The following is a 26,295-nucleotide window of genomic DNA, read 5'->3' on the forward strand; positions in this document are numbered from 1 at the left end:
GGGGCAGAGAAGGAGGGAAAGAGAATCTCAAGCAGACTGCCCCAGGGAGCCTGATGTGGGGCTCATCTCACAACCCTGAGATCATGACTTCAGCCAAAACCAAGTTAGATGCTCAACTAGTTGTGCCACTTATGTCCCGCTAGGGTTGTCCTTTTTTATGAAAATGTTTATCATAAGGGCATTTAGTAGACCAAGTAAAAAGTAATACATTTTTGTTAAAACAGTGAATGGTAATACAGTTTATCTTAAAATGCTTAAAATTAAGTGCTACATATATTGGCATGACATTTAATGGCAAGAAATTAATCTTTGTTAAAGAAAAAACTTAAGTTTTTATTTTCATCTTGTTTGAAATAGTATATTCTTGATTTTATAAAGTATTGAGGCTATGTTTTATGCAGACCATCTGTCAACAAAAATTATAAGCAAATAATTTGCATCTTCAAATGTAGGTTCACATAAGGCTAAGTATACGGGCCAATTTTTGCAAAACAGGAAAATACTATAATCTAAGAACTAAGTACTTTTCCCTATAGATATCCACCTTCAGTAATGTAGTATGAACATACTCACTTTTCTGTGCCATTTTTAGAGCATCAGAATTTGAAGTCATATCATGAAAGCCAGTTCAATGCATGCTCTTGTTTTCCCAAGGCATACTTAGGCAAAGAAAGTATGTAAACTCTGTCTTTGCTGCCACTTTGTCACACTGCACAACTATCACTTCTTAAACTGTATTTAAACACAAGATTCCTGGGGGAAGAGTTTGTGGGTAATAGAATGAATAAATTGTAGTGTATTCATACAGTGGAATATTATATATTTCTGAAATTTAGAAATAGAACAATGAACAATACATATGAATCTTATAAACATGATATTAAAAGGTACAAAAGATCATATGTTGTATGATTCCACTTATATACTATATGATTCCATTTATGTAAGTTACAAAACAGAACTATTATGTAGAAGTGGAAGTCAGAATAGTGGTTACATTTGGGAGGATGGTTGTGACTGGGAAGAAACAAGTAAGATTTCTGAGGTTCTGTCAATAGTCTATATCTTGTTCTCGGTGGTTGTTACCTGAGCTTGTTGACTTTTTTTTTTTAAGATTTTATTTATTTATTTGACAGAAAGAGAGATCACAAGTAGGCAGAGAAGCAGGCAGAGAGAGGGGGAAGCAGGCTCCCTGCTGAGCAGAGAGCCCAGTGTGGGGCTGGATCCTAGGACCCTGAGATCATGACCTGAGCAGAAGGCAAAGGCATAACCACTGAGCTACCTAGGCACCCCTGAGCTTATTGACTTTTTAAAAACTCATCAAGCTGTGTATTGATGATCTGTGTACTTTTCTTTATATACATTTTTCCAGTAGTTTCTATTCAAAAAGCATTGTACTGCTACATTTAGGTCAGGTCTCCTCTGTCTTATGAAAATTATAAGCTTTGAGCCTAAATATACATTGTTCTTTTTTCTTGATACCTTTGTATTATTTCTTTTAACATATAGTTTGACCTCTTTAAATCTTTTTATTCTTAGTTTCTGACTTGTGTATAAACGATCCAGCTTTATATTACCTGCAGCTTGGATAAACATGTCTTTTATATCTCCATTTAAGTCATTGATAAAATGTTGACAAACACAGGACTGATGACACATTATCCCACTGAAGAGCTTTTTTGTGCCTATTTATTTGGTCATATGGCAAAATCTGCTAAAATTTGCTTATTGAGCTTATTGTGCATCTACTAAACTGAGTTATCACCCAGCCTGGGATTCTCTCTTGCCCACAAGGAGACAATCAAAGTGAGGTTTCCCATAGTGAAGTTTGCTTTGGGGCCCTACTTTTTTTACAGTCTCATTGGTCATAAATAATACTTCCCCACATGCATAAAAGTCGAATTTATAACTGCTAGTCTGCTGTGTCTATTTTAGCACTGGGCCAGTGCCATTGACAGTAATAAAGGAAGAATACTTCCAAGAGTTTTGATAGTGTATATGCCTAAGCAGAATAGGAAGAAGTTGTTAATGGGAGTAAACAAAGAATGATGTGATTACCTCAGAGATATAACTGGTTGGCACAGCACCAGCATTCAAAGAGAATCTGCATATGACCCTCAGTTTATGCCTTGACTTCATAAGATTTTTGAATGACTTTTAAAAGAGTTCATCATAAACCATGCTGGAGTTCAAATTTGTCTTCCCTTAATCTGGAATTTAATAGCCATATTGAAAAGGAAATGGAGTGACCTATGGCACATTGGTTTTGGTATATCCATGCTTAATCCCATTGATCACCACATCATTTTCTAAGTACTAGCAAATCTTCTGTTTAATAATCCTTTCTAGAGGTTTGTTAAAAATTCTATCATTCTCCTTGTTAACAAAAGAAATAAAATTTAATATAATTGAATAGAGTTGAAGACTTTGTCTTCACACTGCTATCTGTTAGAATTCACTTCTGTCTACTCCAAGGAGTGATTCTCTTTCTTAATTTGCTACATTCTTGCTTGGATAAGCCATATTTTCTTTAGTTGTTTTTTGTTTTGTTTTAGTGGTGGTGGTTTTTTGCTTTATATGTCTAAATCCATGAATTGGTTTTAATGGTAGGATTTTAAGACAATTAAAAGATAAAGATGGGAGATAGTAGCCACTCTGGAATAAAAGAGACACCCCCCCCAAAAAAAAGGGTGAGACCCGGCCCTGGCCTTTATGGATCTTGGACAGACATACCAGTAACTATACTAAGGATAACAATACAGTGGAAACATTGGAGAAGGAGAACTTGAAGGATGATAGCAGTATCCCCCCCCCCCCAAGAAAAATCTGTATTTCTGACAAAATATAGCATATACAGAGGACTGCAAGTGTGTGACCTTTTCAGGGTAGTGTGGTGCATCCAATAGGGATAGACAGATGTGCCACCTTAAGGGATTTATCCTACAGGCAGTAGACAATTGATGTGTTTGCATGCTAGACAGATTACCCTTGAAGTGATACAGTGCATGGTGGAAGGAAGGAGAGACCAAAGAGAAAGTGTCATGAAGGAAGCTATTGTAATAATTTCATCTAGTGATGATGAATGCCTAGAGTAGTGATAAGGAGAATGAAAAGATAGAGAAATTGAGGAGGTGGTGTCTACTCATACATTTCTCTCATGTCCACGCTCCACATTTCTTGCAGGATGCATTAATATCACTGTGTATTTTTTCTGAAGATCTGAGCTTTTGTGCACAATCATTGCTATCAGCTGAGAATATATGAAGTCAATAACTGCAGGTCAGTATGTCATAACATAGAAAGAATTTTTGATGTAGACATATTTGAAGTTATCTATCTTCTTCTTGGTGAACAATTTCAGGGAAGGAAAAAAAAAAGGTAGTCATCAAACTCTCCTTATCCCAGTCCTTCATAATTCAATCTGTACCTACCTCTTTTCTGATACTTTCTGGGATTTTTCCCAACCAGGTATTATCTGTTCTGATCTGAAGCCTAGAGCCTTGTGTCCTCACATGTGACATTTCTTCATAGTTATCTGTATGATTCTCTTTCTCTGCTAGATGGTCAGGCATCTGAGGGTCAGGACCTAACTTGTATATCTTAGCTTCCTCTCCCACCCATTAACCCCATTCTCTTCAGTTCCACACAGTGCTTTGAAGGTAGTAGTTAACAGATATCTACTGAATAAGCAAAAGTTTATCCCTTTTGTTCTTTATTCTAAACCAAAACCTTTTTTAATAATTGGCAGCGAACATTCCTCAGAACCAGACAATATTTATACTTTTGTATCTTCCCTAGAACCTAACATAGATCTGTTTAGACCATAGGCATCAATAAATACCTTCTTGGTTTATTTTTTTAGAATTGATTATTTTGAAATTCTTGACAAAGAAGAAAGGGTTAAAATGCATGACATATTCATTAATACATCTTCTCAGAAAAAGATTCTGACCTACTAGGTTGTATTTACTTGTATAAATGCTGACAAGTGAGTTGAGTTATATTTGAGCAAGTATTGGGGGCCTATAGGAGGACTGGTAACTATCTAAAATAGTTGACTGTAACCAATACGAAAAATTGCTGTCTGATCATGTCAACCATATTTCTGGGATTAAACATCCTAAAATTTCCAAATTAAATTAAAATTTAAATACAAATCAAATAGAAAAGCAGTAAATTTATTCAGAGAAAACTTTTTCTTCTTCCACACTTACTCCTACTTCCTATTTGGGGGTTGAGGAGGAAACACAAGCATTTGATAGCTGAAAGATTTTTATAGAAAATTACTCTTTACTCATTCACTCATTAAATATATATCCAAGCCCTATTAGATGTGTGGCAGTGCTGGATATCACAGAGATTGCAAAGAATCTCCCACATGCCTTGCCCTCAGATTCCCTTCAGTCTAGGAAGGAAAAAAGAAATATATATATACACACAAAAGGGTAAGCTTAAATGTAAAGAAGTTTAGAAAAAAGGATTGAGTACTATGACTGGAAATGGCTGGGGAATGCTTCATAAAAGAACTATCCATTAAAGATGGATAGCATTTTCATAGGTAAAAGAAAATGTCAAGTTATCAAGATGGAGGGTGGCAGAACTTTGAAGTGTGGAAAAAACAAGTTTGCTCTACCAACCATGTCCTAAGCTTCGTAATCTATTACATATATGGAACTTGAATTTAGAGAAATATCACATTTATAGCAATATACTAAATGTGATATATATTATAATTTATTTATAAATATTATATATAATATGTATTCTTACATTTTAGAATATAATATATGCCAATATTTGTATATATAATATATATTATATGTCTATAAAAATATAAATCAGGGTAACAGCATTATGTTTGCTTTTAAAAATATTCAAAAACATCTTAAAACAGTACATAAAACTTCATTTATGAGATTACTTCAGTGAAATTGCATTATCACTATGGACCATATCTGTAAGACAGATTGTTGAAAGGGAGCCCCATTGTTACCTTTATCAGTTACTATTACAGAAGAAGAAAAGCTTAATAACTCTATAGCAAACAGTATCTTATACCAATAGTATCTACAGATAACAGTATCTTGTTCTTCCACTAAGCTAGGTATAAAGTAAGCAAATGTATATTTTGACAATCAGCAGTGTTCAAGAAAATGCTATTCCTGCACTGTAATATCAAACTGAAGATTCAACTTAAAATTTTTCGAGTGTGAAAATGTACTAATAATTAGAAATTTGGATAAAATACTTGGTTTGTTCTTGTATCTTCTATTCTTAACATCTTTCATGAATTGATTCTTACGGTCAGTGAAAAAAAGTTACTCCTAACCAAGCCAAAAATAATCCATTATGTGACTATAAAGTAGTGATAACAGTTCCTAATACATACCTGAGAAATTAATCTTTTTAATTTACACTTTTATGACATCCAAGAAGTTCAAACCATCTATCTGTTAGAGATGTGGGGCCTCTGAATGCATACATCTTTGAAGACCTTAGAACATGTCAGGGTGATGGTCAGTATAACTATCATACTGTGATGATATGTTAGTTTCTGCTGCAAACAAGAGGTTGTTGTCTTTGTCCTTTAATCTATGTATCACTAAGTAATTCTGACCAAAAAAAGGAGAAAAGTCATGAAAAACTGACCGATTCAGGCCTTTGAAGAAAAGTAAGTTATCTTAATATTGTTAGGACAGAAGTACATGAATATTCTTATAAGGGGGGGGAAGACAGTGTGTTAGTCACTTTTACTCAGAAATCTCAAATTTTTAAATTCTTTCTACTATTTATTTGAAGTAGATACAATGTAGGACTATGTGTTGTACTTCTAGGATGTCTGTTAGTTCTGTTTTCTGATCTGAAGGGTCTATGAAATATTCTTGATCCTAACTCTACAGTTAGTGTTTGAGATTTATAATCTCTACTGTCTAAAATATTAGTTACAAGACTTTGAAAGTTGCCCTACAGCAAAATTTGAATAACAACACATTTCTTATCTTTTTTTTTTAAGATTTAATTTATTTATTTGAGAGAGAGAGTGAGAACACAAGAAGGGGGAGCAGCAGAGGGAGAGGGAAAAAACCAGGCTCTCCACTGGACAGGAGCCCGCCATGAGACATGGGGCTCCATTCCAGGACCCTGGGATCATGACCTGAGCTGAAGGCAGACGCTTAACCAACTAAGCCACCCAGGCACCCCCAAAATAACACATTTCTTTATAAACTTTATATATCAGGCAATTATTCACTCCTACCCATCCCCCCCGCACCTCCCCACCCCCACCCCTTTTCTATGCCCCCCACCCCACAGTAAAAGTCACTTAATCCTAACTGTTGAAACATCAGAAGTTCTCAGATGGTTGTCATTTTTAATTGTGGTATGTATGACCTCTTTTTCAAATGTAAATATTCTGTATTTCCCCAGTTCATTGTTTACTGAACACATATATGCTGACATCCCACTCTCCCCTCTAGGGGATTTAAATCAATATCGGATAAAATCCTGTTCTTAAGAATCTTTTATAAATTTGTTCCCTTTATAAGTAAACATTCATTGCTAGCTTGTCTACAGAAATTCATTTCTAAAATCTTTATTTAGCTATATGTACAGTTATCAGTTTTGTAAAATGAAATTGGCACTATTTATTTAAAAAGCCACATATGGTGTAGCTGTTTGTTTTAAAAAGGTAGTATTTGTTGTTATACCACAGCAGCCAATTTTCTATAGTATGAAGTTGAATGTTACAAGTTATAGGGAAAAGAAAAAAGCAGCTTACAGTTTTTATTTAAGATACTAGTTCAGATGGTTTTTTAGGGATGGGAGATTCAAGCAACAGGAATAGAGCGTTAGGAAATACCAGTATATTTTTTTTCCATGCAATTCTGAATCATTCCTATTTGACACTTCTTTTTCCTTGTTTCTATCAGATGTGTTTTTACAAAACCTTAGGGGAAATTAACCTTTTAAGTCTTTTTAGGGCAGTACTCTTACATAGAATTCTGGAGGGGAAAAGGCAAATTTAAAACTTCAGAAGTTCTGAGATGTGAATGAAGTAAGATAATCCAGAAAGTGGAAATAGAGACTAGAGAAATAATGTTAGAAATCACAGAATGGTAGCAAAGATTAGATTGTAGACAAGTGAAGATTGGGAGAGGGAAAGAAGGAAAAAACTTGCCTGGGATAATAGATAAATAGACAAGAAAATTAAAAAATAAAACAAACCCTGTGTAATTATCTTTAGGAAAAAAAATTTAAGGAATTCCTCTTAGGGGCGCCTGGGTGGCTCAGTTGGTTAAGATTCTGCCTTCCACTCAAGTCATGATCCTTCCATTCTGGATTGAGTCCTGCATTGGGCTCCTTGCTCAGCGGGAAGTCCACATCTCCCTCTGCCTCTGCCCCTCTCCCTGTTTATGCTCTTTCTTTTGAATAAATAAATAAAATCTTAAAAAAAAAAAAAGAAAGAAAAAGAAATCCCTCTAAATATCAGATACTCCTTCAGCAAAACTAGCAAGTAATTCTGGAATGGTTTCCTGGAGAGCAAACAGAAATATATTGGTGGTAGTTCTTAATATGAGGTAAAAGTCTTATGTACCCCTTTTTTGCAATGAGAGAAATGTATTCATCCTTATAAGGATACCTTAATCCAAAGAATCAAGATAAGAGTGACTACCTTGGACTGTCTATTACATATTTACCATTTACCTTTTCCTCCCTCTGCTCTTCTCAGCAAAGTGGGTTCCAGGAGGTGATTAGAGCTATGGTCAGAAATGGTTCTTCAGGGGCACCTGGGTGGCTCAGTGGGTTAAAGCCTCTGCCTTCGGCTCAGGTCATGATCCCAGGGTCCTGGGATCGAGCCCCACATCTGGCTCTCTGCTCAGCGGGGAGCCTGCTTCTCCCTCTCTCTCTGCCTGCCTCTCTGCCTACTTGTGATCTCTGTCTGTCAAATAAATAAATAAAATAAAATCTTTTAAAAAAAAAGAAAGAAAGAAATGGTTCTTCATCCATTTCTGGTTCTTTGCCTGTACATCTGGTCCCTCCTTTCCTGCATACCTGCTGCAGATTGTGGTTTGAGTTGCCCATCTTTTCTCCATTTCCCCTTTTTTTTCCTTTTGTTTTGTTTTTTAAAGATTTTATTTATTTATTTGACAGACAGAGATCACAGGTAGGCAGAGATGCAGGCGGGGGGCGGGGGGGGGGGCAGGCTCCTTGCTGAGCAGAGAGCCCAATGTGGGGCTCAATCCCAGGACTCTGAGATCATGACCTGAGCTGAAGGCAGAGGCTTAACCCACTGAGCCACCCAGGTGCCCTTGTTTTGTTTTGTTTCACCTGTATTCATTTATCTCTTGGTTTGGTCACTATCCAAATCGTGTACAAAAAAAAAAAAAAAAAGACAAAAAACCTCCCACGGTGTTAACATACCTTTCTATGAACTTAGGAATAAGTAGTGTCATCAGCCATAAAGGGTTCATTTCATGCATGAGACGTTAGTTTAAGAAGGAATGCTGTGTTGGGGCATCTGGGTGGCTCAGTCGGTTGTGTCCAGCTCCTGACTTCAGCTCCAGTGTGATCTCAGGGTTGTGAGATGCAGCCTGTGCGAGACTTCATGCTCAGTGGGGAGTCTGCTTAAAGATTCTCTCTCTCTCTCTCCCTGTGTGCCTCCACCCCCTGCTTGCACACAGGCAACACGCTCTCCCTCTCTCTCTCTTTCTAAAATAAATGAAATCTTAAAAAAAAAAAAAAAAAGGAATGCTGTGTAACAACCGTCTTACAGATTTTTAAATACCCCATTCGTCATTGCACTCCCATGATCAAAGACTACAGAGTAACAGACGACTTCTTATTTTATCATTCAACACCCACTCCTTCATTCTCTCGGTCAGACTTCGACCTTGTTTTACTTTTGAAATAAACTACCTGGCTAGCTGTCTATTAATAGTGTACAGTATCATGAGTATCAGGTTGGTTCATTGCATCTGTTCTCCACAGATGTCTAAAGATTACTCACTAGGATATTCTAAATGCTGAGATTTAAATTATTCAAAGATGGATAAATCTTAGTGCCAATTTTCAAGTCATGTTAAAATATTATTTGTTTACCTTTTTTTAACTGACTTGGTTTTTCTTATCTTCAGTAATCTCAAAGATGACAGGTCATCTGGCATAAGAACAATGGTAATAATAGCAAATATCATTAAACATTTCTTCTCTTTGCTTAACACTTTACATGAATTCTCATTTTACCAGAACTTGATCTGAAAAAGCAACTAAATCCCTACAACATTAGCTTTTCTGTGTGAATTCAAACTGTTAGATCTAAAAATCACATAAATTTCTTTATTCTCTTCCTATTTTCTTTCCTGTTTTCAAAAAACTCTGTGGGGCTGTGGGGTGTGTGTGTGCACGCGCACGCAGCTGCGTGTGTGTTTGTTTATTTTGTTTCCTTCCTGCTTACAACCTCTTCATTTAGTATTGAAATTGCCTCAATTACACACATTTGAATTCCTCTGAACTTGTGTCTCAGTTTCTTTATCCATAAATGAAGAAAATAATAGTACCTCCCTCACAGGGTGATTGTGAAGACTAAGTTATGTAATAAATGGAGATTGCTTAGAATAGTGCCCAGCACATAAACATTGAATAATTGATAGCCATTTTTAATTTTTATTATTTTTTGTGTTACAATGTTCCATGATATACCTGTGGTATTTTTTTTTTATTTCATTTCATGGTATAAACAGAGAAACCAGTACCTTTTCCTCTCTAGCATGCATATGTGCAAAGTTTGGAAACTTTAAACACCGCCACTTTCAAAGAAGACTTTCAAAGAATGTCTCTTTTTAGTGTAATATAACACTCACTAAGAGAGTGGGCATTCAGCCAACTCTGTAATTGCTGTTAATTTACTGTATCATTAACAGAATTAGTCATTGTTTCATTTTCAACTGTGTTAAAATATAGTTTACTTCAACACTGTTGTGGGCTATATGAAAAATCAAATTGTCATTTCCAGCAAGTTATGATGAATACTTTGTATTGTGTTGTGTGTATATTGAATTATTAATCTCTTAAATAAATAACTGCCACTTCATATGTCTACAAACATAAAATGTAGTACTTCTTTCCCAAAGGATAAAAGAAGCCTCTATATTATTTCCATTTTACATTTAGGAAATCTGTAAATATGCTACATTTTATATAATTGCCTTGGGTAATGTGAGACTTATAAAAAATGTGAACAAAATAAAAGGAGGGTATTCTCCTTATGTTTATGTTTATGTCACTGTCTCTAATTTAATAGCAAGTGTCATATGGTTGGCCATTTATTATCCATTAATCCATTAAGTATCTCAGCTGTTGTGCTTCGTAATTAATTGTCGTTATGTATGAGACACTTTTGCAGTTATAAAGCAGAAATGAATCATCTTGTCTTAGAAATGTAGGTTCATTGGACATCTGTTAACTTATGTTTTCTCTGTGCAGTACTAATTAATAAGTAAGTGTTGTTGGATCAACATAGCCCCATATAATCGTTTTAAGTTCAGTGTTCAAGAGCAACTGTTCTAGTATTTTATGAGGGATGGTGGTTGAGGAGTGAGGCCTCTGGTGGAAGTATTAAACTCAAGAGAGCTTTGGGTTTTGGTTTTGATGGACCCCCAGGTATTGATTGAGGACCTGTTGTGTATATGCTCAATGAATTAAAATAATGGGAATGCTTAAGTGATATTTTGTGTACATATGTAAGTTTAGATACCAGATCATCCTTTGTCCCTCAGTTGCTGGGGACTCAGCAGTTTTTGAATCCATATATAATTATGTTACTAGAAAAATTGTCCAAGCCGTGAAAACCCATTTGTAGAAAACTGATAGAACCAGCTTTCCAAAAAAAAAAAAAATCCTTAATTGTTTTAAAGTACCATATTACTTTTTCAAATGGCCTTTAAAAGACAGTTAAAAGCCAAGCCTTCAAATGATAAAGTTGTACTCTTAACAGTGTGCCACTTCTAGAGCTTTGTTAAGTTTTTTTTCTTTTCTTTCTTTTTTAATTGATTGAGGAAGGAAACCTCTATATGCATGCCAAACAAACATTGATTGAGCTGGTTTCAAGCTACTGTGTCTTTAACAGATAGTATTTTGTTCAAAATAAAGTAATTGAGACAACATCTATAAGAGATTTTTATACAGATTTAAATATAAGTCAGCTCTTCCTAAGGATGACTCTATATTGCCTTACATTTTGGCATATATGATACAATCTGGTCTCAAACTAGTGTTGTCCATGAGGCCCATGAAGAAGGAAATGCAGAGCACCACAGTCTAAGGTACATGAGACTTCTACAGAAAAATAAATAATACACACTGAGAATGAACTCTTACTCAGATTGCAGTGCACTCATGATATGATCCTACCATAAAAGAGAATCAGCTGGAGTACCATTTCTGAAACTTGAGTCAGTAGAACAAGTCAAAAGAGATGAGATAATCTTTTGAAGAGAAAAAGATGGAGGGGCACATGGGGGGCTCAGTCAATTAAGTGTCTGGCTCGATTTCAGCTCAGGTCGTGATCTCAGGGTTGTGAGATCCAGCCGGAGATCCAGCCCGGCATCGGGCTCCTCACTGGGCATGGAGCTGCTAAAGATTCATTCTTTCCCTCTCCCTTTATCCCTCTCCCCCAAAAAAGATTTAAAAACGGAATAGGAAATATAATGAGAGAATAAGTCACTAATAAAAAAGAACACACAAATTTGGAAAAAGAATGAAATTGAACCTCATTTAATATAGATATATTCCTGAAACTTTCTATATAAATTTAATTTTTATAAGTTAGATAAGAAGGAATCTAATTATTGTGCCCTAATATAGTCATACCAAGTATTTTCCCTTGCAGGGCTTGGGTATAATCAGGTGTTGCACAGTGAGAAAGGGCCCTGAGGATTGAGTATGATGTTCCTGTCTTCAAGAGATTTACTACTCAAGATGGGGGTAGTTGCATGTTTTCCTACATCTGTACTTAAAAGGAACTGAGAAAGACTTTTTAAATTTAAATTTCTATACTCGAAAGTTCTTTTCTTTTGTCATTCACCATTTAAATAGTATTTGAAATCTTTTTTAAAAAGTGGCTCTATGGGGTGCCTGGGTGGCTCAGTGGGTCGGAGCCTCTGCCTTCAGCTCAGGTCATGATCCCAGGGTCCTGGGATCGAGCCCCGAGTCGGGCTCTCTGCTCAGCAGGGATCCTGCTTCCTCCTCTCTCTCTACCTGCTTCTCTGCCTACTTGTGATCTCTGTCTGTCAAATAAATAAATAAAATCTTTAAAAAAAAAAAAAGTGGCTCTATCCTCTAGTTAAACATACCATACTATACAGTCATGTGTAACGGAGTGGGCATCATCATTACACACGATAGTTTCTAAGTAATGTTTAATTTTAATTCCTTTACTGCCAGTTAGAAGAAATATATTTCCAGGTTTTTTGTTTTTGTTTTGTTTTCTATTTGGGAAGGGGTTTGGTTTTATTTTGCTAATGTGTATTTCTTAGCGTTCTTTAAGATTTGTGATTTTCCAGGAACCTGGGTGGCTCAGTGGGTTAAAGCCTCTGCTTTCGGCTCAGGTCTTGATCCCAGGGTCCTGGGATCGAGTCCCGCATCAGGCTCTCTGCTCAGCAGGGAGCCTGCTTCCTCCTCTCTCTCTCTCTCTCTCTCTCTCTCTCTCTCTCTCTCTCGGCCTGCCTCTCTGCCTACTTGTGATCTCTGTCTGTCAAATAAATAAATAAAATCTTTTAAAAAAAAAAGATTTGTGATTTTCCTCACTTATGATGGATTATTCCAGTTTTTATTTTATCTTAGGATGTGGTAGTTGCTGGTGCAGTGCTCTTAAGTCCATTCTAAGAAAAGAGCACTTGAAATCTCAAAAAGGCTAGTAGTACTGACATTTTTTAAATGTGTACTAACAAATTGTTCAGATAAACTAGTTTCATAGTAAGCCTTCAGCCAAGATCCATTTGAATGATGTTGACCCTGCTATTTTTGGACCTTTGTTACATGATTCACTGATTTATGGCACAGGAGCTCCAAATATTTCCTCTCTGCGTCTCCATGGAAAAGTATTTTTAAGAGGAATGTATTTCTCACTGATCTCATACTTCCTCAGTAAAATCACTGTGTCATTTATGTCCTGATGAAAAGTTTTTTGATGGGGCGCCTGGGTGGCTCAGTGGGTTAAAGCCTCTACTTTCGGCTCAGGTCATGGTCCCAGGGTCCTGGGATTGAGCCCCATATCATCGGGCTCTCTGCTCAGCAGGGAGCCTGCTTCCTCCTCTCTCTCTGCCTGCCTCTCTGCCTACTTGTGATCTCTATCAAATAAATAAAATAAATAAATAAAATCTTTAAAAAAAAAAAAAAAAGCTCCCAAAACCACATATTCTTTTCATAATATAACTCTTGGATCTTGGAACTAGAATGGTCCTGAGAATAATCTAATTTAAATCCCATTTTGTCAGGAAATAGGGGCTCGGAGTAGTAAAGTGACTTTTCTCCTAGATCATTCACTACTTAGTAGCATTGTTTTATGCTATAGTCAACATAAAGAATTCTGTTAACTCTTTCTAAAATTATTTTTAAGGGCAGGTGATTGTGTGAAGTATAGAAATAGCGCAGCTACATTTTAAGTTACATTTGTAAGCTAAAGTAATAATGCAGCTGGAAAATATACATACATGTATTATTTCCTATTACTGCTGTAACAAATTAACACAAACTTAGAGGCTTAAAACAATATGAATTTCTTGTCCTACGGTTCTGGATGTCAGCAAACTAAAATCAAGGTGTCAGCAAGGCTGCATTCCTTTTTGAGGTCTTGAGGGGAAATTCATTTCCTTGCCATTTCCAGCTTCTTGAGGCCTACTCTGTTGCTTAGATCATGGCCCTAATACTCTGGCTTCTTGCTTTCTCACCTCACTTTGACTCTTTGACATCCCCTGCCTTTCTGCTTCCCTCTTACAAAGCTCTTGTGATTATATCCAGCCCACTTATATAATCCCAGAGTAATCACCCCATCTCAAGAGCCTTAACTTATTCACACATGCAAAGTCCCTTTTACCATGCAAGGGTAACATTATTCACAGGTTCCAGGGATTAGGATATGGACATCTTTGGGGTAATAGGGCATTATCCTGTCTACCACACACATACACACCCACATGCCTCTGTTGTGTGTTTATGTATTATACAACAATCAAAACACTTCTCATTCAGAGTCATCTAAGAATTAGATACTCTGGATAAATAAGTTTTCTGTATCACTATATCCAAATCATTTTTAAAATTTCCTTAATATATGGAAAATGTTCTAAAACGTGCTGTCTTCCCTGCCTTTGAAAACAGTATTCTCAATATAATTGTGCTTCTCCTTGAGGAATGATAGCTATCATTATAAACATCAGTATTAAGCTGTGCTTCAAATACAGCAATAAATGCAAATGCAGGTGTGGGTTGTGTGATACACAGAACTCAGTAAATATTAAGCCCTGCGTGGAACTGGAATTTTCTTTTCGGACATTTTTTATCATTTGTTTTTTTGTCAGAAGGGTGACATGAAGGATGTACTGCTGTCCAGTCCCCTAAACAAGATAACATGATGGTCTTTCTATAAAATTGAGTCAGATGTGAACAGTCTTCTTCAGAATGAGGGTGGGAGAAAGGTGCTTTCTCAGTCTTTAAAAAATCTTCTAACGTGTACAAACCCCTTGATATTTGTCAATATTCAAAACATCATTTTCTGTTTCTGTATCACTAAAGTCTAAAAGGACTACAGACAATTCCTTACCAGTTTGCATATATTCTTTTTCATTTCCCCTTTTTGTTGTTAGCATCTGGAAGAGAATGCTAACTGTTTCAAGAACTGTTATTAGCAAGTTTTTGGCTTGATTGTGGAACACTTATGCTGATCTGACCAGGCCACATGTTTTTTTTTTAATTTTCCTTATTATTAGGCAGTAGTAACAAATATGTCTTACTTTCCAGATTATTCTTCCCAGTTTCCAGTCTACAATAAGTTGTGGCTGGAAACTGTTTTTACCTAAAGAACAATAAGATGTTATAACCCCTGAGAAAGATACTTGTCTCTGAGCACTAGCCTGTGATTTGGCAGCATTTGTTCAATAAACAATGGGCTTTTTTTATGTGCCAACACTGCATTAGACATCAGTTGAAAGAAAATACTTTCATGGGTAACTGACAGTTTGATGAGGAGGTCCTGTGGCAAATGTGATACTAGAAATAGGAGTATAGTAAGGGAACCCTGAAGAGGTCATAGCTTACATTACAATAGGTAGATGTGTGACACTTCTTAAAACTCTGATCATCAACTTTTTCTGGTTCAAATGGTGGTATTTGTGGAAAATAAACTCAAAATGTATTAAAGACCCAACTGTGAGACCTAAAACCATAAAACTCTTAGAAGATTCTGAATGTAAGCAGTAATTTCATTGACATTGGCCTTAGCAGCATTTTTCTAGATATGTCTCCTAAGAAAAAGGAAACAAAACCAAAAACAAACTGTTGGGACTACACCAAAATAAAAGCTTTTGCACAACAAAGGAAATCATCAACAAAACAAAAAGACAACTCACTAAATAGGAGAGGATATTTGCAAATGATCTATTCCATAAAGGGTTAATATCCAAACTATATCAACCACTTACACAGCTCAACACTAAAAAAATCAGACAACATGATTAAAATATGGACAGAGGACCTGAAAAAAACAGTTTTCCCACAGAAGACATACAGATGGCCAACAGACACACGGAAAGATGTTCAGCATCACTACTCATCAGCCAATGTGGAAAACAGTATGGAGGTTCCTCAAAAAATTAAAAATAGAAATACCATATGATTTAATAACTACTTTTGGGTATTTACCCAAAGAAAAAGAAAACACTAATTTGAAAAGATATATGCAACCCAAGAGCTCATCAATAGATGAATAGATAAAGAAGATGTGTTATGTATATACACAATAGAATATTAACCATAAAAAAAGGATGAGATCTTGCCATTTGCCACAATGTGGATGGACCTAGAGGGTACTGTGTTTAGTGAAGTAAGTCAGACAGAGAAAGGCAAATACCATATGATTTCACTTGTGTGTGGAATCTAAAAAAACAATCCAAATGAATAAACAAAAACCAGAACCAGGCCTGTAAATGCAGAGAACAAACTGATGGTTAACAGAGGGAAGGTGGTTGGGGAGTAGGTAAAATGGGTAGAAGGGAGTGGGAGATACAGACTTTCACTTAAGGAATGAATAAGTCACAAAAATTAAAGGTACAGCATAGAGAATATAGTCAATGATATTGTAATAGTGTTGTAGTGTGACAGTTCTAATAGTATTGTATGGTGGGTACACTTGTGAGCAGAGCATAACATAGAGATGTTGAATGACTGTGTTGTACACCTGAAAGAAATGTAACATTGTGTGTCAACCATACACAAATAAAAAAAAATATTTTAAAGTACTGTTTCTGGAACCCTAGAGCATTAAAGTGTAGGAACAATCGAACTACCTGTTTGATTCGTGTGGTTTATTTATGAACACCTTTTGGGACAAAAGTTAACAAACATCACCAAAGTAGATCCTTTAATTAATATCATAAAAAATTAAGGTGTAAAGCATTCTCTGTCCAAAAAACCCACAAGATTCTTTGCAAATTCATGCTTTATTTTTTATCCAACTGTACTTCACTTTTAATGAAATATCGCCACTTAAAATAGAGAGTGGACAGTAAAAAACAATCTAATTAGAAAATGGGCAAAAGACATGAACATCCTCTTTTAAGAAAGAGGGTATTCAGATAGCAAATAAGCACATGAAAAGAAGTTCAACAACATTAGCAATTAGGAAAATACAAATTAAAACCACAATGTGGGGGCACCTGGGTGGCTCAGTGGGTTAAAGCCTCTGCCTTTGGCTCAGATCATGATCCCGGGGTCCTGGGATCGAGCCCCGCGTCGGGCTCTCTGCTCAGAGGGGAGCCTGCTTTCTCCTCTCTCTCTCTCTCTGCCTGCCTCTCTGCCTACTTGTGATCTCTGTCTGTCGAATAAATAAAACCACAATATGGGGCGCCTGGGTGGCTCAATGGGTTAAAGCCTTTGTCTTCGGCTCAGGTCATGATCCCAGGGTCCTGAGGTCGAGCCCCGCATCGGGCTCTCTGCTCAGCAGGGAGCCTGCTTCTCCCTCTCTCTGCCTGTCTCTCTGCCTACTTGTGATCTGTGTCTGTCAAATAAATAAATACAATCTTTTAAAAAAAAAAAACAAAAACACAATATGTTACCAACCACTACACCCAATCAGAATGGTGAAAATAAAGCATAGTACACTAAATGCTGCAAGGATGCAGAGAAACTGGTTCATCACTCTGCTGGTGGGAATGTAAAATAGTTCAACTGCTCTGGAAAAAATTATGGCAGTTTCTTATAAAACTAAATAGGAGCTTATGATACAACCCAACAGTTGCATTTTGGGGCATTTATCTCAGAGAAATGAAAACTTATGTTCACACAAATACACATACATGTTCATGGCAGCTTTATTTGTGATAGCTAAAAACTGGAAACAATCCATTTGTCCTTCAAAGAACATCCATACCATGGAATACTACCCAGCAATAAGAAGGAACAAACTCTTGATAATGCAACAACTTAGATGGGTCTGAAGGGAAATGTGCAAGTAGAAAGAGCAAACTTCAAAAAATGGCGTTCTATATGATTCCATTTATGTAACTTTCTTAAAATGACAAAATCATAGAGATGAGGCAGGGAGTAGTGGTTGTCAAGAATCAAGAGGGAAAAGTGGGAAGGTGGCTGCACCAGGTAAATGGTAGCACAAAGGATGTTTGTGAAGGAACTGTTATGTATCTTGGCTGTGATTGTGGTCATACAGATCTACATCTGATAAAATTGCATAGAAACACATATACATGAGTGCGTATAAAACTGGTTATAAGTGGAAAAAGTCAGCTGACTATTTCAGTGTGAGTTTCCTGTGATACTGTATTACAGTTCTGCAGGAGGTTACTATTCGGGGAAAGTGGATGAGGAACATATATGATCCATCGGTATTATTCTTAAAACACAGTATGAATCTATAATAATCTCAAAAGTTGGAAAAAAAAAAAAAAAGAACAGAGGCATTGAGGCTAAGTAGAAGAACATGAGGTTTTGGCTCAACAAAGCTATGTTCAGATTCTGACTCCTCCACTTACCAACTGTGCAACCACATGCCAGTTCTTTAACCCCTCTGTGCCTTCATTTATTTTTTTTTCCTGCCCTTTTATTGAGATATAATTGGCATAGAACATTGTATTTATTTTAGGTGCACAACATCATGATATGATATATGTATGTATTGCAAAATGATTACCACAATAAGTTTAGCTAGCATCTGTCTCCTTACAGAGTTACAGTTTCTTTATTTTAAAAGTAGGTACAGATACTCTGGTTTCTCTTCAGATCGCATAAATCTTTCGCCTTTTTAAAAGTAGGTACAGGGCACCTGGGTGGCTCAGTGGATTGAGCTGCTGCCTTCGGCTCAGGTCATGATCTCAGGGTCCTGGGATCGAGCCCCACATCGGGCTCTCTGCTCAGCAAGGAGCCTGCTTCCCTCTCACTCAGACTCCCCGCTGAGTAGGGAGCCAGACATGGGGTTTGATCTCAGGGCACTGGGATCATGACCTGAGTTGAAGACAAGACACTTAACTGAGCTACCCAGGTGCACCAGAAGGGCAGTTCTATCAGGAGTATTAATGAAATGAAAATGGTACTGTGTTGTTCAATTATTGTAGTAAACAGGATCTGTCTGTCCTTTCTGAGTCTTGATTTTACGAATTAAGTAAATCTGATGTTTGAGTGGATGCTGGATGCCCTGGTGAGGTGACAGCAAAGATCTGCCCTTTTTTTTTTTTTTTCAGTTCATAGCCATTTTAAACTTAGGATACCAGAAGACTGGTCTTTAACACACCAAGATTTTTTTATATTTCAACTTAATTTTTGAGAATACTAATGTACATGATATTAATAAATGACATTGAGATCTTATTATTGCTTATATAAGACTTTTATAAAACAGAGTTTTACCAGAGTTATAAAACTGATTTAGACTTAACTTTTGAATTGAAGTTCTTTAAAAATGTTATAAACATGTTTCAGAATTACACCTAGACAGAGTGCAGTGGTGATCTAGCTATCATAGGGCAGACGTAGGCTATGCTAATATTATATTCAAGATACAGAATTTAAGGAGGAAAGGGTTCATAAATTGTAACTAATACAGTTTTTTATAAACTACATATATTATTTACATACATGCCTAACTTATGTTTTTAAACCATAATGAATAATATTTATGTTCTTTTATAGTATTCCTATGCTGTTTTGAACTCTAAAATATACAAAATTCTTAAAAACAACTAGATTCCCAAGTTGCCTTTGAAATTTTTATTTTTGAAATTGTTTCTTCGAAATGTTTTTGGAAATCACAGTTAGTTTTTCTCTTATGAACATTCCTACAATTGCACTAAGAGCAAATTCAGTCCCCAGAAAACTGGTTAAGTGATAGGACTCTTTATCAAAAGCAAAAGGACATGATTTTGCTATTGGGGTTTAGTTCTCTATGTCCAGAATAACAAATTCTAAAATAATGATTTTGTTTCGTGATTCTTCTCATGTGCCTAAGGAGAATTTAAGTATGTGGTTCAACCAGCTACCCTTGGATTATTTTGTCCAATAACAAGTATGTCTGTTTATAACAACTTTACCTTTTCTTCTAGGTTACCTTCCGAACAAGAATCTATCACTGTAATATTAACAGCCAGGGCGTCATCTGTCTGGACATCCTAAAGGACAACTGGAGTCCTGCCCTAACCATTTCTAAAGTTCTCCTCTCCATCTGCTCACTTCTTACAGATTGCAACCCTGGTAAGAGACTTTAAGTCTAATACTGAATTCAAGTCTATTCAAGACATAAAGGTCAGACCTTAGTGAATTATTTACTATCACCACCACTACTACTACTACTATAACTACTACTATTATCATTATTGATTTTAAATTTCCATAGTATGTAACTGCTTTCTTTTTAAATTGGGTCTTCTCATTAGTCTTTTTAAGACCTATTATTTACCAAGAAGGAAAAAGCATAGTGTGATAAAAATTAATGAAAAATCATTTTGGATTGGGAAGTGCATTTAAAGAATGCATTACATTCTGCTGCCAAATAATAATAAAAATTCAAATTGAATGGCTTAATCTTTAATTAGATGCCTACCAGAAGATGTTAATTTGAGAAATGTGGGCCATTAAAATCTGATAACAACCAAGCAGCACCATGCAGACATGACCTTGTTGGCATTTTAATAACCATGCGTCCTTTCAAGCTAATAGAACAAAAAAACTGAATGGTCCTCAACTAGGAAATACAACTTCCCAGGAAAACTAAAAGAGCCTATGGCCAAGCCTTTGTGGCTTGCTGGTGTGCTTAATGCTGGAAGTTCTTACTTTCTGTGTTGTCCTAGATGTGTGATTATGTGTCTTTGACCAGTTTATTTTAACCAGAAGACAAACCAGCTGCCAATTTTTTACATATTTGGGTTTATTTTAAAAACTACAGAAGTTCAAAGGTAACTACAGAGTTTTCATTGATTTTTCAATGAGAAATTCTTTGAGTATTTAATTAGTAGTGTTAATGTTTTGTAAGTTTCTATCTTCCACATTTAGGAATAAACTCTATTCACTAAATACATGAAGTTTTAGACAAGAGAAATGACAAAGGGGAATCAGGGTCTCTCTTAAGCTCCTGGCTGGTTTATAAAACTTGAATTATAATTATAAATTATCTGTTCAAATTTTGTGTGTTTGTTATTTTTCAATAGTAGAAACTTTTTAAAATAAAGATAAATAAAAATACTTCAACCAAAAGGAAAATAAAATGTAACTGTACAAGATCATTATAAAATGTTTTTAAAATTATTTCATACTTTTATCCCAGATAGTGAAGTTCAGTAATGCTGCACTAATTTAAAACTGAATGACAAATACTGTGTTCTATCTTATTATTCCTATTTCAATCCCATTTGTCTGTATGACTGTATAATTTCATTTTAGAGGTAATGTCATCAAAAGACATTTCTTTGTGTGATATGAGGACTAACCCACGTGGTCCTTCTGGAAATGGTGGAACATGGAACTGCATTTGCCTCCCCACTTCCAAAAGAGTACTTCTGGGGTTTGCTGAAATTTAGAGGGGTATTTTAGGAGAAAAATTTATTTTGAGAAGTAAGTCACTTATTCAAGAGACTTTTGATGTGAGGTCGTCATGCCATACCCCTTAAACTTAGCAGTGTTCAACTCAAATATGTCTCACTAAAGCCAGGGAGAGAAAAGAAAGAAACTTTTGAGACCGTACTATTAGGTACTTCTGAGCACTAGATGAACATCCTTACTTCTTACACATGGAATAAGGTGTAGCTTCACACTTAGAGAAAAAGCTCCATGCTGACAAGCATTCCTTATCCCGGTGATAGCCAGACCTGCTTGGTGTCCCAGTCAGCTGAACTGGGCCTGTCTCTCTGAATCAGTTCCTATGTGGGAAACTGTTCTCTTTACAGGTCTTCCCTGCTTAATATATTCATCCCACCAAAACCTTCTCTCATCAATCAAAAGGATTTCTATTGAGTAAATCAGACTTTTCTTTTGTTGTGTCTCAGAAAATTACAGATACATTCTGCAAAACAATAAAAATAAAATCACCTAAACTAAAGCAAAATCACATAAATAAAATAAATAGATTTTGAAAATAATGCTATTAATAGTAAGAATAAGCCTAAAGGATAAAGAAAAAGTAAAGAATAAGCCTAAGATAAAACCTCAAGTTTTACCAGTTATAGCCCATCTGATAAAAGAATAGAATATTGTTTGTAAAATACATGCCAACAGACTAAATGTTTATTCTTTAACACGAATAAAAATGTTTCCTAATTGGCGCATCATCTATATGTGTGTTCACACTTTCAGAGTCTTGAAAAGAGTTGTTTATCTTAAACAAGTCATAATGTCCATTCTTTTGTTTCACACTCTTTTCTGGGTCACTTCCAATCTGCAGATTTCTCCCCCCCACCCCCAGATTTTAGTTAAACCTCAGTCTAACCTATCTTCAGATTATCACACATATAAGTTTGATAGAATACAAATAAATAAGATTCTCCTATAATTTTCCTATACTGAATACATAGAGCTAATTTAACACCAGAGTGCTGTCAGTTCTGAAGTAGGCTCTGCATAAGGATATAAATTTAACCAATTTTAAAAGTGTTTTCTCACTCTTCTCCCTACATAAACTGATTTTTTAAATCAGTTCTCATACTTTTCTCATAATTTTCCTTTGTCTCTTTTAAGACTTTTTGGTCTGTTCATAAATGTTAAATGTTTGAGGGTGCGGCCACACATCCTTACTGCATGGTATTTGTAGTCAGCAGTTACAGATTTTAATACCAGCCCCACTGTTGGGTGACTTGTACTGGCCTCTTAACTTTCCTCAGACTCAGTTTCTTATACAACGCAGAGGTAACCATCAGCCCGACCTAAATCACAGCATTCCTATGAGGTACATATGCAAGCCCCTTGTAAACAGTCAGGGACTAGTGTTGATGTCATTTCCTAGAGTATTTAAGACTCCAACTAACCATTGATTCGATGGCTGATAAATCCCTACTCAGTCAAATTTCGTGAGAGAAGAGAGTATTGAATAATCTCGAAACACCACCTCAGCACTGACACTCTTGGATTTAAACTCTGGAAGAAGCCTAACCTTGAATTAGTAGTCCCTATTGCATTATTTCCTAGGAAGGATTATCTCTCGGGTGGCAAAATGTCCAACAGTTACCAGCCAGTGGACGGGTGCACCAGTGATAATCATTCTGATCCCAGTGCAGCAGTCTAGGTAGGTCTAACTGCTGGCCTTTCTAGGGCTGTTCACACTTCACAGTGATGCTTATTGAGCCTGCCAGAGCACTCTTACTTGTCACACATCACCTGGCTGCCAGAGTTTGACTGAGGAACAGAGTGGCAGCAGAAAGGAGTAGAGGATGATAAGCTCAAAAGGCCAGGACCAACCTTCCAGGATCTCGGAATTTAGTCCTCCTTCGTGAACATGATTTAATCCATGAATTGCTGGAATTTAAAGTACTAATCAGATTTCCATTTTTCATGGAATATTTTTATTTGTCAATACTCTCCTCTCAAGCATATATAAAATTTAGGCTCTGTTCCTTTTGATTTTATCTTTTGAGGTTTGTTTTTGCTCTTTTGTGGTTTTTTTAAACTCTTATTAGATATGTATTACATTCTTTATATGAAGTCTCTTTATTATTTAAAATATGCTTATCTTATGGTCCTCAATCCCAAAAATAATGGGTATTTTGCCTCATGCAAACTGAACTATCCTGAGAACACTGACAATTATGAGATAAAACAAGCAGGTCAACAGTTTTCCTTTACCAGATGCTTTATTTACAGAGTAATTTTGAGAAGTACTTCTAAAGTACTTCTTTTTTTCTCTTCTTTTTCCAAAAAGTATATAAATCTGGATGTCATCTGACATTATTTATCTCAGTTCTACTTTTCTACTCTACTGCTGTTGCTATCTAAAGTATTAGAAACTTGTTTTATTCTGAGTGTAATTCTGACACTGTGTCATTAAAAATTATCCCCCAAATGTATAGATTTTATGAGATAATTGGAAATTTGTAAACTGAGCATTTGATACTAAGGAATTATTGCCAGAAATTTTTAGACATAATAAAACAGAAATTAGATTATGAATTTTTTATACATCCTTACCTTTTAGAAAAATGGAACTATTCGCAAATAGAGTTCTTTGATATCTAGAATTTGCTTCAAAATAATCCAGAAAGATCAGAAGTAGATAACGATGTGGAAGATATGAGATTGACCATTATAAGTGTTGAATGATGAGTGATAGGTACTTGGCGGGGGGTTCATTATACTGGTCTACCTTTGAGTATGTTTGAAATTTTCTGTAATAAGTATTTCTTTTTAACTGCCTAAGACGAGCAGTGATGTAATCTATAAAAGGTGTGTTTTGCTCTTTTGTTCTATGAGGGAATCATCTGGGCTCTGACCCTCACCCTTTGTATTTCATTCCTCTGTCATCTGCCTTCAAACTAAAAGCTGTCTCGTGGTTCGGCCTGGGCCATCAGGGTCCTGCATTCATACAACCATGAAGTCTTTGCTGACCACTCTTCAAACAGGCAGAACTGCACAGGCCAGTTCATATGAAAATGCTCTGAGCATACCCACAAATATCAACTCTCAAGATGGGTGAGCTCTTCCCTGTACCTCCCAGTACCTTCCAAATAAAAATCAAGTATTGGTTACTCCCAGTCTTAGATTTATGCATATCTTTCTTAGAACAACAAATAGAACTAAGAATGGCAGCTAATTAACCCTCAGCCTTACACAGTGATTAAGCCGAGGGTGAGCACAGCTGCAGCTTCATTGCTAAGAGCTTTATTCTTCTCAAATGGACTGAGCAAATGGAAAGAGGAATTTGCTCCCAATGGCTCTTTTATAGTGTTCTGGAAAAGGTCAGAGAATGGCCTCTTCCTCATTCTCCAATGTCCCAGCCCTTTGTTTCAGATCACTTATGGCCTGTTTTTTAAACAACTGGTAGAATCCTTATCCATAAATTGTCTCAGATACCTAACTGTGATTGTTATTTATTGCTTATCTTTGACCTGGTTATGATTGTATAATAAATTGTGTTACTAAGCATGAAAATTTTATAATTGATAGCGACTGCTAGGGAATGGGGACCATAAAGTAGAATTAATTATTTCAACACAGGTATATTTGTGTAGCTTATCTACACTAAGCTTGTGAGCTCTTAGACTGGTGAAAGGCACATAAATGGACTTCTAAGAGGATCCTACTGCCTCCTGTAACAGCATGGACCTGGCTTCTACACATCCTACTCTACTACACTTGAGAACTGGCAAAGAACAATTTCTTTAATTGAAATTCAGATGAAGCTCTAAAAACAATAAACCTACCTGTTTTCAAAGCTGACTATCTTTGCAGTGTTGGGTCCTCAATATTGGGTGCCCCAATAATGGGTCCGTGATTAAAGGAGCGAGACTGATACAAAGTGAAGGTCAAGCAAAGCTTTATTTCCCCGCCAAGCATCAAGAATCAAACCGACGGGCCGGGGCCACGCCTCTTACAGAGAGCGAAACCCCTCCCTGCCTCACAGACTAACTTTTATAGAGCACAGGCCATGTGGTTGGGCCTGGCCACACACAGGTGGCGAATGAGATTGTAACATACAGAGAAAGCTGCACAGTCCTGCTAATTGGTCACACATTGGTCACACATAAGTGACCAATTGAATTACAGTTTACCCTATAGTAGACATTTGAACTAGCCTATCACCTTGGTGAGAATTGGTGCCCAAAAGGCGGGGCCCACACTCCTTGGTAGCTAGGAGACAGTATGTGCGCTTTACTGATTGGATGTCTCCACCTGACCCCACTCATCCCTGCATTCGGGCTGTTATCTCTACCTGACCTGACCCACCCTTGTATTTGGGCTTTGTTACCTGGGACTGGTTTCCCCGACTTGCTTTTAAATAAGTTCCCCTGGGGGTGGGGGGGGGGCAGGGTCAATTTAAGTTTTACTGCATAAACAACAAAATGGCTGTTCAACCAAGGTGGGGCCGCTCTGGCTAAATAGGCCCTTACAGCAGGAATGCAAAAATATTTTTTTCTAAAAAGACATTAAATATGGGTGCATAGGCATAAGGTTTCTCCTAATACCTGTGACTTTTTTAAGTGAGAAAATTGTGAATTAGAAATATATGGTACAACATAAAGCTAACTTCAAGCTGTTCTCTTTGTGAAGAATTGGCTCTCTTCTAAAATGTCACATTGATAAATTCCAGAAGTCATTCTAATCAGTACTTTCAAATGTGGATGTAGATAGGCTATAATTCATTGTCTTAACTTCCCTGACACCTTATGTAAAGGAAAGCTGTATTTATATGTAGGTAGTCAATCTCTCTGGTATTTTAAAAGCCAGAAGAGTAAGTGAAGTCCAAAAAAACGTGTTTGGGCTCTAACTCAGTATTATCTGCAGAATCCTGGCACACTGCCCCCTCTTGCACCACAGGTTCCCATAGGCTAATTCAGATCTATTTGAAATAGCCATCCATGATGTGTTGGCCCTGGAAGA

General features: G+C 36.3%; 1 protein-coding gene across 1 annotated transcript in view; it reads left to right on the forward strand.

Moving 5' to 3' along the window:
* Positions 1-26,295, forward strand: part of LOC308345791 (ubiquitin-conjugating enzyme E2 E2-like) — a gene marked incomplete at its 5' end in the record, with an annotated part of 110,785 nt that overhangs the window by 45,375 nt on the left and 39,115 nt on the right. The window contains one exon of the mRNA XM_080808283.1: positions 19,821-19,968. Within this exon, the coding sequence (XP_080664409.1) occupies positions 19,821-19,968 (148 nt within the window). The remainder of the gene's footprint in view (positions 1-19,820; positions 19,969-26,295) is intronic.

Source organism: Martes martes, assembly GCF_963455335.1.
Source record: "Martes martes genome assembly, chromosome: 1".
Lineage (NCBI taxonomy): Eukaryota > Metazoa > Chordata > Mammalia > Carnivora > Mustelidae > Martes > Martes martes.